At 46.0% G+C, this 12,927-nt stretch overlaps 1 protein-coding gene, 1 long non-coding RNA gene and 1 pseudogene across 4 annotated transcripts in view; 2 read left to right on the forward strand and 1 right to left on the reverse strand.

The window, feature by feature from the left end:
* Positions 1-160: 160 nt before the first annotated feature.
* On the reverse strand, positions 161-6,008 carry LOC141276446 (uncharacterized). The gene is made up of 2 exons (XR_012325963.1): positions 5,918-6,008; positions 161-2,302 (listed from the first exon to the last, which is right to left on the reverse strand). It is a non-coding gene; the product is annotated as an uncharacterized lncRNA (long non-coding RNA).
* LOC117308136 (DNA-directed RNA polymerases I and III subunit RPAC2-like) lies at positions 2,302-5,993 on the forward strand (annotated as a pseudogene).
* A 136-nt stretch (positions 6,009-6,144) lies between the features above and the next one.
* The window catches only part of DAGLB (diacylglycerol lipase beta), a 31,182-nt gene continuing 24,399 nt past the window's right edge, over positions 6,145-12,927 (forward strand). For 2 of the 3 annotated variants that reach the window (XM_033839453.2, XM_033839455.2), the window contains exons 1-2: positions 6,145-6,277; positions 7,672-7,823. In XM_033839453.2, the coding sequence (XP_033695344.1) occupies positions 6,183-6,277; positions 7,672-7,823 (247 nt within the window). In that variant the 5' untranslated portion in view covers positions 6,145-6,182. Of the gene's footprint in view, positions 6,278-7,627; positions 7,824-12,927 lie in introns of all 3 variants that reach the window. The other variant, XM_033839454.2, reaches the window with a different exon arrangement.

Raw genomic sequence — 12,927 nt, forward strand, 5'->3', positions numbered from 1 at the left:
TAGGACTCCTCTGAGAAGTGGAACACGAGTAGTTACCTATCACTTTAATTTATAGTTACAGAAGATTACTACAACCATGTCTATGCTCAGATTCTTCATACCACTTTTGGATAGCAAAGTGATTTCCTTTTTTTTAACTGGCAGCACCAATTGCCATTCCTTTTACTTTTTTTTGTTTTTTGTTTTGTTTTTACTGAGCTCTTGCGTGACTTGTGTTACCATCCTAAATAAACATTTTACTAAACATAGAAGAAACTGTCTTTTTTCTGAATTAGGCTTTTGGAACATCCTGTGTCAGGATGGGTTTTTATGTTTTTCGATTGGCAACAAAAGCTCTACATAGGGCTGCAAACATTTGTTCTCCACTTAATAATCTAAAACCCTCTGTATTTTTTAGAAAATTTGGAATTTTCCTCCTGATTTTGCCATTGTATTGGTTTGCTGTGTTTTTTTGATTTATGCAAAAGCATTTGACTTTGTTTTTATGTGATGCACCATAAATGTTAACGTGTTGAATACTAACAGTGCTTACTACAAGAAGGATGTAGTCTTCTTGCTTGCTGCATTAAAATACCTTGTGGAGGAAGGGAGCTGGATGGGCTTTACTTTTATCTAGTGTGTCTCATAACATCTTTCCAAATAAGCAGTATAACTGCATAGTTTAACCTCCTGTCTTTCTCTCTCTCATTCCCACCCCCCGACCCCCCGCATGTCTTTGCTTTTCTGTATCAGAGTATCTTTCTTTCTGGCATCCTAGTTTTGTTTCTGTTTTCATCCTCCTTGGAAGATTCTGATAGTGTGGAGGAAGGGTAGGAAATCGTGTCCTAAGTGGAGCAGACTCCTTGCGGCCCAAGCTGGGGATGGGTGGGGGTCTCACACTTGTTTTTGTGCATGTAAATCAAACACAGGCTGGGATCATTGGTTGGAGAGCACACTGCGTAGAGCGAGGATCTGGGACTTCCGCACCTGATTCACGAAGTGTCAGTGCCTCCTTCAGTCATTCTGCCCAAGTAACTGTAAAGCTGGCCAAGATGCTGCCACCATCTTGTGGCCCACCAGGATGACATCTTAACAGGTGCCTTAGGGGAGCGCAGGACTGGGCAGCATCCTTGCACACGCTGGAAACAAAGGCATCGTCTGATGCACCTCACGAAGCACTGTTTCAGAATTACTCTCACTTCCTGAATAAAGGTTATCAGGTAATTCATACTTTTGATAGAGCTGTTTTATTTGTGTGAATTTTTTTTAATGTAAACATACAGGGAAATTTTAAAAAGTTAACAAATTTGCCCACTAAGTAACTCTGAAAAGCTGCTGGCTGTTGGCTGCTTACAGACACCAATCCCTTCCCTGTCCAGTTCAATCACAGGCATCCTAGTTTCCCAGGGAGTTCCCTGGTGGTCCAGTGGTTAGGACTCGGCGCCTCACTTGTGGTGGGTTCAGTCCCTGGTTGGGGAACCAAGATCCTGAAAGCTGCTCAGCATGGCCAAAGAAAAGAAGAAGAGGAAGGTTTCCCGCTTTTTATAGTCGGGTCAAAGAGAGAAATGGCTGGAGAAAAAAAAGTTGCAGGTGGAAGGCTTGCTAGGGAAGATCCAGCCCAGCCTTTCCAAAGATACCAATTGGTTGGACAGTTTCCTGGAAAGATCAAGCAAAGATTCCATTTCAGTAGAAATCGTAAGTGGTTTGTGGGAATGCTAGGTAAGGCACAAGCTTTGGGGTCAGACTTGTGTTGAGTCCTGGCTCCCCCACACTCTAGCTCTGACCTTGGATTTAACGTGAGCCTTGTTCCCGCTCAGTTACCAGCAGAGACTCCTGCCACAGGATTTCTGCGAGGTGTAGATGAGCCCATGTCCTGAAGCTCACAACACAGAGCTTGGGGTACATCAAGTGCTCAGGACCTCAGGGGCCCTCTTTCCCCTCCCCTTCTTTGTGCTTAACTTGGGACAGCTGCCTTGAAAGCCGGCTGGAACCAGTTCGGCCAGAGTTCCTTTGACCCATTTGACGACTTCAGTAGTTTTGCCCTTGTTAGAGAGCTTGCATCTTCAGAAAGTGACTCCCGTACCTTGTAAAACCTGCTGTCAGTGAGGTCTGATGAGGGCTGATTGGATTGGGGCTCCATGTGGGGTCTTCTCCTGTGTGCTTCACCATGTAGTGGCTGAATGTAGAAACGCCAAGGAACCTGCACTCTGCCCAGTAACCACCGCTCCCTCGCCTGCCAACTGATCTGGGTTAGCCTTTGCAGTGTAGAGTCTTGTGCAGGTGCTGGGCAGGGCATTCTCTTCCCGTTCTGGAACAATTTGTCCTTGCAATTTAAAAGCAAGTTGCAGCATGATATAGCACTAGTCCTTTTAAACAATGACAAGGATACTTTTATACCACCAGAACGTAATATTCCAGATTTCTGACCTAGTGTGACCTTGGGTACTTAAAAAGTGAGTCTCCATTACCAAAATGGAATGGAAATACAGAACCTATTTACTCATAAGTTTTCTAAGACAATAAATAGTTCTGTAATAGGAAAACTGGTGTGCCCTAAAACTAAGTGATGTGTTTACTTCAAGTTCTGAGAACTGAAGATCTCAGGGCTTTAAAGAATGCTCAGAAAAACAACTGTCTAACTGATGGAAAGATCACCTGGCTAAAAGCCCCCATCCCAACCCCCATCTGACACAGACAATAGAGCAAACATTAAATCCAAGCATATTAATCCTGTTCAGAACATAGGGGTTTACTCAAAGAAAATCCAGTCCTAAAGGGAGAAATAGAGGAAGATGTGAATCAGTTTGAAACACAGAATAAAGATCAGTTTCTTCAAGTTAATATGAAGGTAAACTGAAATGCCAAGAAATCGCTGAAGAATACCTGCTGTTATTTGCAGATACATAGTGAAATTAACCTGAAAGAACAAGCAGGGAAGGATATCAAAGATCTCCCCCCCACCACCACCACCAAATTCAAGATGAAGCAAATATGGCAGGATGTTATCCCTTGTTAAATCGGATGGTGGGTCCTTAGGTATCAGACATCTTCTCTGTATTTGAAAATTTTCATCATTTAGAAGTCATGATGGGTCATTCACCTTTTCAAGAGCTATGCTTTGACTTGGATATCTCATTTGGAAGTAACAAAAAATAGTTATTTTTTAACGTTGATTTTTAAAAACTTTTAAAATAGCTATTTTTAATAGAAAATTGAAAAAAAACTGTAAAATAAGGGGCCATCTATGCTTTGTATGACATACCCACACGATGGCACAATATATTGTTTTAAAATAGCTCCAATTCAGGACTCCCCTGGTGGCACAGTGGATAAGACTCCACGCTCCTGATGCAGGGGGCCTGGGTTCGATCCCTGGTCAGGGAACTAGATCCCACGTGCATGCCGCAACTAAGAGTTTACATGCCACAACTAAGGAGCCCACGTGCCGCAACTAAGGAGCCTGCCTTCCACAACTAAGACCTGGTGCAACCAAATAAAACAAATATTAAAAAATAAATAAATACAATAGCTCTAATTCAATCAATGGAATACTGTTAATGTGGAAATGGCAGAATATACCTGCAGTGATTAGAACTATACAAAATACAGGGAATTCCCTGGTGGCGCAGTGGTTAAGAATCCGCCTGCCAATGCAGGGGACACGGGTTTGAACCTTGGTCCAGGAAGATCCCACGTGCCATGGAGCAACTAAGCCCCTGTGCCACAACTACTGAGCCCGTGCTCTAGAGCCCACGAGCCACAACTAATGAGCCCGTGTGCCGCAACTACTGAAGGTGGTGCGCGTAGAGCCAGTGCTCTGCCACAAGAGAAGCCACTGCAATGAGAAGCCCATGCAGCACAATGAAGAGTAGCCCCTGCTCGCCGCAACTAGAGAAAGCTCGCGCACAGCAACGAGGACCCAACACAGCCAAAAATAAATTAATTAAAAAAAATACATTTACCTTAAAAAAATTTGTTTACTCTTTTTTTAAATTAATTCATTTATTTTTGGCTGGATTGAAGACCCCAATGGCTGAAGACGAGAGGAAGACAGCCCTGGAAATGGTCCAGGCAGCTGGGACAGATAGACACTGTGTGACATTTGTATTGCACGAGGAGGACGATATCCTGGGAAATTCTCTTCGTTACATGATCATGAAGAACCCGGAAGTGGAATTTCGTGGTTACACTACAACCCATCCTTCAGAGAGCAAAATTAATTTGCACATACAGACTCGAAGTGCCCTTCCAGCTGTTGAGCCCTTTCAGAGAGGCCTGACTGAGCTCATGAATAGACATCTGCCAACATGTGCTTGATACGTTTGAAGCCAGCATAAAGGAATGTAAGGATCAAAAAGCCAGCAGAAATGAAGCCACATTCTAGTCCCTTATGCACTATGCAGGGAGGACTGACCTCTAGGATATCCTATTCATGTTCTTGCAAAACCCAGAAGTAAACGTTTGTGGTTACAACATGACCTGTCCTCCAGAAAGGCTTCTTTCTAGCTCTTAACCCACTTCTGCTGTTGGAGTCCCCATAAGAAACTGTATTCTTCTAATAAATTCCCTCTTTTATTTAAACTGGGAAAAAAAAAAAGAATGTATGTGATCACAGGCACAACATTCTAACTTCTGAATCACCCTTTTTCACCTTAATTGCTACTCTTCCTCCAGATCTCATTTTAATATCTTCTTCAGGGAAAGTCTTCCCTGACCTCTCTGATTAAGTCACTTCTGGCCACACCAAGTGCCCAATAAATATTTATTTTATGAATGATTGAATGATCCTCTTTTTCTATAAAAATCTCATAACTTCCTTGTTTACAATTCCCTGTATCATTTTCACAACCGTCAATACAGTTTATTATTATTACTTTTTTTTAACATTATTTAACTCTGAAATTCTGCCCTTTAGAAGACCACTGAAGGTTCTTCGGACTTGGAAAATTTTGACATTTAATGTTTGTTTGTTCATTAATCAAGTATTTAATAAGTGCATTTAATGTGCTCTATTATGTGCATTGCAGTGAACAAGATGGACAAGGTTTCCAGGCTCAGGCAACTTAACACACTCAAGGTGGAAGGAGAGCGGTAACACATGTGATACAATGTCCGGGAGTGATTAAGAGCTGTTGAAGGAAACTAAAGCTGGGCAAAGGAACGGGAACCGATGGGTGGGCTGTTTTAGATAAAGTGGCCAGGGAAGGCTCTTGAGGCAGTGACACTTGAGCTGAGGGCTGAATGAAGTGAGAGAGTGACAGGGAAATACCTGCAGGAGGAACGTCCCTGGCAAAGGACACGGGGACTTTGAAAACCTTGGGGCGAGAATAAGCTTGATGTATTTCAGGGGAAAAAAGGTGGCAGGCAGTGGAGTGAAGGAGGGAGAAAGTAGTAACCCTAACCCGGGAAGGCAGATAATCACGCATTTACAGACTTATGCTGTATAACTACCAAGGAAAAGCTTCTCTAGGGGTTTGGAGTACAGCCTTGCAAGATCCTAAGCTGATGGGCCTCGTTTGACGGTTCAACAAGGTCACGCCAGCTGCTGTAGGGAGAATGCACCGTAGGTGGGTTAGCAGAGTGGGGGAGAGCAGTAGGGAGACCGGGTTAGGTACACGATGAAGGGGGCTTGGGCCAGGGTGGAGGGGCATGGAGGGCTGAGAAGTGGTCAGAACCTGCTCGGGAGGAAGGAGGGCAGATCAGGTTATTCCCCACTCCCCAGCACAAAGCTGCCGTGTGGCTTCAGGCCCTGAACCAGGGAATGGTCCCAAAGAGGCACTCCTGATCCCAGGATCGGTCGGGGCTGGGGGCAACTTCGTCATAGGCTTGCAGCCCCACAGACCTGGGTATGAACTCCAGATCCGCCACTGACTGCTGGGGGTCTCTGGGCTAGCTAACCCTTCGGGTCAGGAAGACTCCTTATCTACAAAATTCATACCTGCGAAGTCCCTACGAGGCCCACCTGCGTCTTCCGCGTCAGCTCACCTGCGCAGGCGCAGAGGCCCAGCGGCCGCTGCGTGGAGCTCAGTGCGCGTGCGCCGGTCTCGGCCTCTCACTCTCTCTCCCCCCTTCCCCCCCTCACCCGCCCCAGCGTGCGCCTGCGCGGAGTCGCGGTTCGGCGGTGGAGACCGGAGGGCTCGGGGCTCCGAGTGGCAGCGCGCTCGCGGCGAGCCGGCCCGAGCCCGGGCGGCGGGTACTTCGCCATGCCGGGGATGGTGCTGTTCGGCCGGCGCTGGGCCATCGCCAGCGACGACTTGGTCTTCCCGGGGGTCTTCGAGCTGTTCGTGCGAGTGCTGTGGTGAGGGCGGGCTCTGCGGGCAGCGGGCGGCCGGGACGGAGGAGGGAGCGGGACCGAGGCGGTCGAGGGCAGGGACCGTGTCGCCTGCCCTGCGTTCTTGTACCTGGTCCTCTCCACCGCCCGAGGAGGTGGGTGCCGCTGCTCTCCCCATTTCCAGACAGCATACGGCGGCCCAGAGCGGGGACGCCGTGCCCGGCGTCATGGGGTGGGCCCGCCGGCGGGACGTCGGCGCTGCAGGGCACGGGCACCCCTCCGGGGCGTCGAGACCCGGGCCTGGGAGCCGCCGGGACTGCGCTGCCGCCCAAAGCCGTGGCCTCGGGACCTCCTGCCTCGAGCCGGGAACAGCCATCAGCATCGCTCCAGCGTTCTGCATGGAAACGCACTGCATCTTGTCTGCCAAACGCAGGAATGGCAACAATACCGTTCGTGCCGTTCCTGAGCCGGTTGTGGCTGAATCCCTCGACGAGCACACAGGACTGGCATTTTCTCTCTAGTCTTTCAAAATGTGGAATCCGTGGGGAGTGGAATTGGGTGCCTGAAAGTCAGTCCCAGAGGGTCTGAGCGAAGAGTAATATCATCGTTATTAAAAAGTAGATTCTTAAGGGGAGAGGAATTTAAAAACATGAAAGTATGAGCTGCTTCTTAGTTGTTTCATAGTTTTCAGGGCCAGTCTTTCTGAGATCATTTCCCGTTATTATTTCTAGACAAGGATGTAATATCACAAAACTGACAAAAGCATAAAAAGTTATCTAGTCCAGTTCCTCTTCTGGCCTTGAATCTCTAATACCGCGTTCTCGCGAAATGGTTCCCTGCCGGATTCTGAAATAACTCTAGTGAAGAACCACTATGACGTTGCATTGTTGGGTGCTGCCTTTCATTGTTCTGTCCTGAATTACAAAATATACTTATGAGTCTGCAGTCCTTGTCCTTTCAAGTTGATCAGTGTTCACCACAGAACATCTTTCCATAGCTTGCTTCCCATCCCCTTGTTTTTGTACTACACCCAGCAGATTACGGCGTGCGTTTGTCAGTTTCTTGTTAATCCACAGAAGTAAAAAGTCTCTTGCTGATGACTGATCAAGTATATACTTTGGAGTCATGATGGGGCAACTTTCCAGCAGTTCACATTATATTTGCTTACTTATAGCTTTAAATGTACTACAACAGGTACAGAATAAAAACGATGATGTAAGCATAGAAAGTATAAAGCTCATTAAAAATAAAAAAAAGCCATACTCTTTAATTGACTTAGTAAATATGTTATTGAGGAAGATTCAGTTCCAAAGTGAACCTCGCCTTGTTTTGGAAAGTATTGACTCCATTTACTTCCTTCCATTGTGTTTTTCAAAGCGGCTCCTTGGATTCCATTTCTGACGCTACCTGTGTCTCGGCAGGTGGATCGGCATCCTGACGCTGTACCTCATGCACAGAGGGAAGCTGGACTGTCCTGGTGGCGTCCTGCTCAGCAGTTACCTGATCGTGCTCATCATTCTGCTGGCAGTTATCATATGCACCGTGTCAGCCATCGTGTGTGTCAGCATGAAAGGTAAACGCTAGTCTCTTCTGTTTGACACTGCTTCTTCCTCTTCTTCTTTTTTTGGCTGCGCAGCCTGCGGGATCTTAGTTCCCAGACCAGGGATGGAACCCGGGCCCCCTGCAGTGGGGGAGTCCTAACCACTGGACCACCAGGGAATTCCCAACACCTCTTCATTTTTAATCGCTTTTTTGAGATAACAATTCACATACCATACAATTCATCCATTTAAGTGTACAATTCAGTGATTTATCGTATATTCAGAGAGTCGTGCAACCCTCCCCGCTACCAATTTCAGAACATTTCATCACCCCAAAAAGAATTTCCTGTGCCCGCTAGCAATTACTCCTCATTTCTCCCCAACTCCCTCAGCCCTAGGCATCCACTACTCTACTTCCTGTCTGTAGATTTGCCTGTTCTGGACATCATATAGGTGGACTCATCCACGATGTGGCCTTTCGGTCTGGCTTCTTAAACTTGGGATAACGTTTTCAAGGTTCGTCCGTGTTAGAGCATGTATCAGCACTTCATTCCTTTTTATGACTGATTAGTATTGCACTGAACGTGTATACCACAGTTTATTTATCCATTTGTCAGTTGGTGGACATTTGGGTTGTTTCCACTTTCTGGCTGTTACAGATAATGCTGCTTTCAGCGTTCGCATACATGTTTTACATACCCTTATGTTTTTATTTCTCTTGGATATGTACGTAGGGGTGGTAGTGCTAGATCACATGGCAAATCTGTTTAACTTCCTGAGGAACAGCCAGACTGTTTTCCAAGCAGTTGGACCATTTTTCTTTCCCACCAGCACTTTATAAGGGTTCCAGTTTCTCCACATCCTCACCAACACTTACTATCTGACTTTTTGATCATAGCCATCCTGGTAGATATGAAATGCTATCTCATTGTGTTGTTTTTTTTCTTTTTTTTTTTTTTTGCGGTACGCGGGCCTTTCACTGTTGTGGCCTCTCCCGTTGCGGAGCACAGGCTGCGGACGCGCAGGCTCAGTGGCCATGGCTCACGGGCCCAGCCGCTCCACGGCACGTGGGATCTTCCCGGACCGGGGCACGAACCCGTGTCCCCTGCATCGGCAGGCGGACTCTCAACCGCTGCGCCACCAGGGAAGCCCTCATTGTGGTTTTGATTTGCATTTTCTTGATGACAAATGATATTGAGCATCTTTTCATATGCTCAGTGGCCATTTTTATATTATTTTTAAAGAAATGTCTGTTCAGATTCTTTGCCCAATTTTAAATTGGGTTCTTTGTCCTTTATTAATGAGTTGTAAAAGTTATATCTCTTCTTGATAGTTTTTTTCTATATGTTACCATTTTCTGCAGACAGTCGTTTAGCTGAGAATGTCTGAAAACGTTGGAAACCTTCCCTGTCGATTACTGTGGTTTGTAGGATGAGCTGAGCACTCTTGTGGCTGATAAAGAAATGCATCAGTAAATGAAAACTCATCCGTCAAAGGCAGGGCTGCATGGCATGCTACCATCCAACGTGTTTTATCACTGCTTGAATCGGGATGTAGGAGGGAGGCTTACAGATTGTAGATGATGATGATAAAACTGGGAGGGAGTAAGTAGCTGATACCCTGGGTGATGGAATCAAGATCTCGATAGGGTGGAACGATAGACTGAAACTTAATAGATGGTAGTTCGTGGGGAGAAATACAGAGAGAAATGTTAGTGGCAGAGTGTTTCATGAGAAAAAGCCCTTAGGGTTTGGATGACCAAGAAGCATGGCGCACGCCCACGTACTGTAGCAACGTAGAAAAGAGAGCCCTGGCTATTTTAGTTTACCTCTGAAAACGTGAATGCATGGGGTCTGGATCAAAGACGGTCCCAGTTCTTTGGTCTCTGTCGGACCCCAAGTCTGGATCGTCGTTGGTACTGATGCTGAAGGAAAGGAAGGAGCTGAAATGTGTACGATGAGGATTTAGCGCTATGAGGTTCTTATTGAGCTCAGATTTTCTGAAAGATGGTGTCATTTCAGGTACAGGGTATCTAATTTAGTTTCCCTATCTGTTCACAGCACATTCTGTTTAGCACACCAGGTTTACAACTGTAATAGTGGGTTAAGTACAAGCCTTTTTCTCCTTAAATGTTTTTCTTCGGACATTTTGGGTGGTGTCAGGGCACAGTCACACCCCTGCGGTGGATGGATGGCCGCATGCCTCAGGCTTCTCCTCGCAGGCACCGTCACACGTCACAGTTCGGCAGGCATCTGTCGGTTGTGTGGGGTGTTCTGGGTGGGTTGCTTATGCAGCAGCCTCCTCCAGACAGGACTTCCCCCCACCCCTCACAGAAACCGGCCCTGTGCCCGGTGCAGGATGGGTGGTTGGTTCAGGACTGGACATGTGCCCTGATTCGGGCCAGTGAAATTCAGGGAGTTTCCTGGGAAGTTCCAGGGAAGTCCTTCCCTGCTCCTCTGGGAAAGATCCAGAAGCAGCATATGGTTTTCCTTCTGGATGGCACTGTGCATGAGTGAGCTGCTGAATTCCCGCTGAGTCTCCTCCACTCACAGCCCAGGAGGAGCTGAATACAGAGGAGGGCAGGGCTGAGAAGCAGAGGACACCCTGGTGCCAGTCCTGGCCCTGCATTTCCAGCCCCTTGAGTCAAGACAGGTCCTGCTTGTTTTTATGTTTTTTAATTTATTTATTTTATTTACTTATTTTTGGCTGTGTTGGGTCTTCATCGCTGCGTGCGGGCTTTCTCTAGTTGCGGCGAACGGGGGCTACTCTTGGCTTCTCATTGAGGTGGCTTCTCTTGTTGCGGAGCACGGGCTCTAGACACATGGGCTTCAGTAGTTATGGCACATGGGCTCAGTAGTTGTGGCTTGCGGGCTCTGGAGCGCAGGCTCAGTAGCTGTGGCGCACGGGTTTAGTTGCTCCGCAGCATGTGGGATCTTCCTGGACCAGAGCTCGAACCCGTGTCCCCTGCATTGGCAGGCGGATTCTTAACCACTGCACCACCAGGGAAGCACCCTGTTTTGTTTTTAAACCAGTTTGAGTTTCTGATACTTGTAGGTAAAGATACCACAACTGAACTGAAGACAGTATTTTATAAAAACATGTTAGTTTAATTGCCAATTTGTTACAAATCAATAACATCATATGCTTTATTTTAAATATTATGTAAATTTCAGTGAAGAACACCATAAAGTTAAAAAAAAAGACAGATGATGGTTAGGGTCAGATAAGAAGAGGAATAACCATCAAGCCGACAGTAGATGATGACTGAAGATTATCAGTGAAGTAATACATTTGGATGAAGTCAGAATTTCTCTTAACAACCTAGGGGTATAATTTCAAAGCAGTACTGGGGATACAGCTCATTACCTTAGTAGAAGCCATAAGGTTGTTTTCATTTTCTTCTGATGAAAATTAACCTCTACTACTAAAATAAATAATAGAATCTATAATAAATGTCAGAATTGGCATATTGGTGGATTTAATCCACATTTTAGCAGTAATTGATCATTGCTTAACAGTGTCACATTTGTGCATCAATTCAGGTTTGAAATGAAACTGCTGTTACAACCAGCCTTTGCTGTAGCATGCATACCACTGAACCTGTTTGAAATAAAGTTTTTCTCTTACTTTTTCAAAGAAAAAAAAAGACAAATGGGAAAAAATATTGTAATAGATGAGACTTAGAGCCAATCTCCTTAATATAGAAGGGCTCTACGATAAATAAGAAAAAGACCAATAGCGCAAAAATGGGCAAATATGGTGAACAATAAAATAAGTAAAAGAGATTTTTACATATATAAAAAAAAACATTCAGGGCTTCCCTGGTGGCGCAGTGGTTGAGCGTCCGCCTGCCGATGCAGGGGACACGGGTTTGTGCCCCGGTCTGGGAAGATCCCACATGCCGCGGAGCGGCTGGGCCCGTGAGCCATGGCCGCTGAGCCTGCGCGTCCGGAGCCTGTGCTCCGCAGCGGGAGAGGCCATGGCAGTGAGAGGCCCGCATACCGCAAAAAAAAAAACATTCAGCCTCGATCACAGTAAGGAAAATTCATCAAGGTGATACACTGGGTTGGTGAATCTGTGCAGTTGTGAGACTGTTGCTCCTGGGTCTTTCCTGGAGCAGGGAACGCCTTCCCCAGAACCTCCCTTCTGCTCAGGCCGCTCATTTTGTTGGTGGGCATGTAGATTTGTTGAATCTCTTGGAAGCCTAATTTGGCTGTGTGTGTTGTGTACGTGTGGGTATCAGCCGGTTTCTTCCCTATATATTTGCATGTGTGCAAAATACTTGAAGTTTGCCACAGTGTTGCTTGTAGGCATGAAAGATTGGAAGAAACTAGGTGCCTGTCAATAGGCCGCCGGTTTAAGTGTCGCTCGTTCATATGATGGTCTCCTGTGCACCTGTTAAAAAGAATGTGAAATGCTTTGTGAATGGACAAGGAGTGATTTCCAATATGCTAAGCTACAGGACACTGTATGTAGTTTGTTACTTTTTTGTAAAGGGATAAACTTACCTGTTTGGTTTATGTGTGGACTCTCTGGGGTGGGTACATGAGTGACTAGTTTACCTTGAGGGAAGGTGACCGAGGGCTGGGATTCAGTGGTGGGAGGGAGGCTTAACATTTACTTTATACCCACTTGAGCGCTTTGAACTTTTCACCCTTTACCTGCATTGCCTGCACAGAACCAGAGTTTTTTACAAGTTATAAACTTTAGGTGTATCTTTTAATAACCGTGAACCCCTTGGTAAACCTTATTACTGATACATGGGTAACTCCCATCACCCCTTCTGTTTCGTAAGTCATCTCAATAGTTAATCTGTCATTTGAACGGAAAGGCCTTGTTTCTGAAGCTTTTGGCTGATACACCTCTAAACGAAACAGCGCACATTGTAAGGGTGCATTTGGAACAAAGAGAATTCAGTCATCTTTATCCAGAAAACCGACGCTTGTGTAGTTACCTCTTTCTTGGTCTTCACTGTAGAATCTTGATATCGTGGTAGTTTCTAGTTTTGATTTGAGAACCTCCCTGATGAAATCCTACTGTTTTGGCCATGTGGGAGGTTTAATTAGGGAAGATCCACCCTCGTGCCTATGGTGTTTTGAGAGAGCGCCCTCCACTTCCAAGGTCTGCCCTTCGCTG

This window comes from Tursiops truncatus, chromosome 15, assembly GCF_011762595.2.
Source record: "Tursiops truncatus isolate mTurTru1 chromosome 15, mTurTru1.mat.Y, whole genome shotgun sequence".
In the NCBI taxonomy this organism is placed as follows: Eukaryota; Metazoa; Chordata; class Mammalia; order Artiodactyla; family Delphinidae; genus Tursiops; species Tursiops truncatus.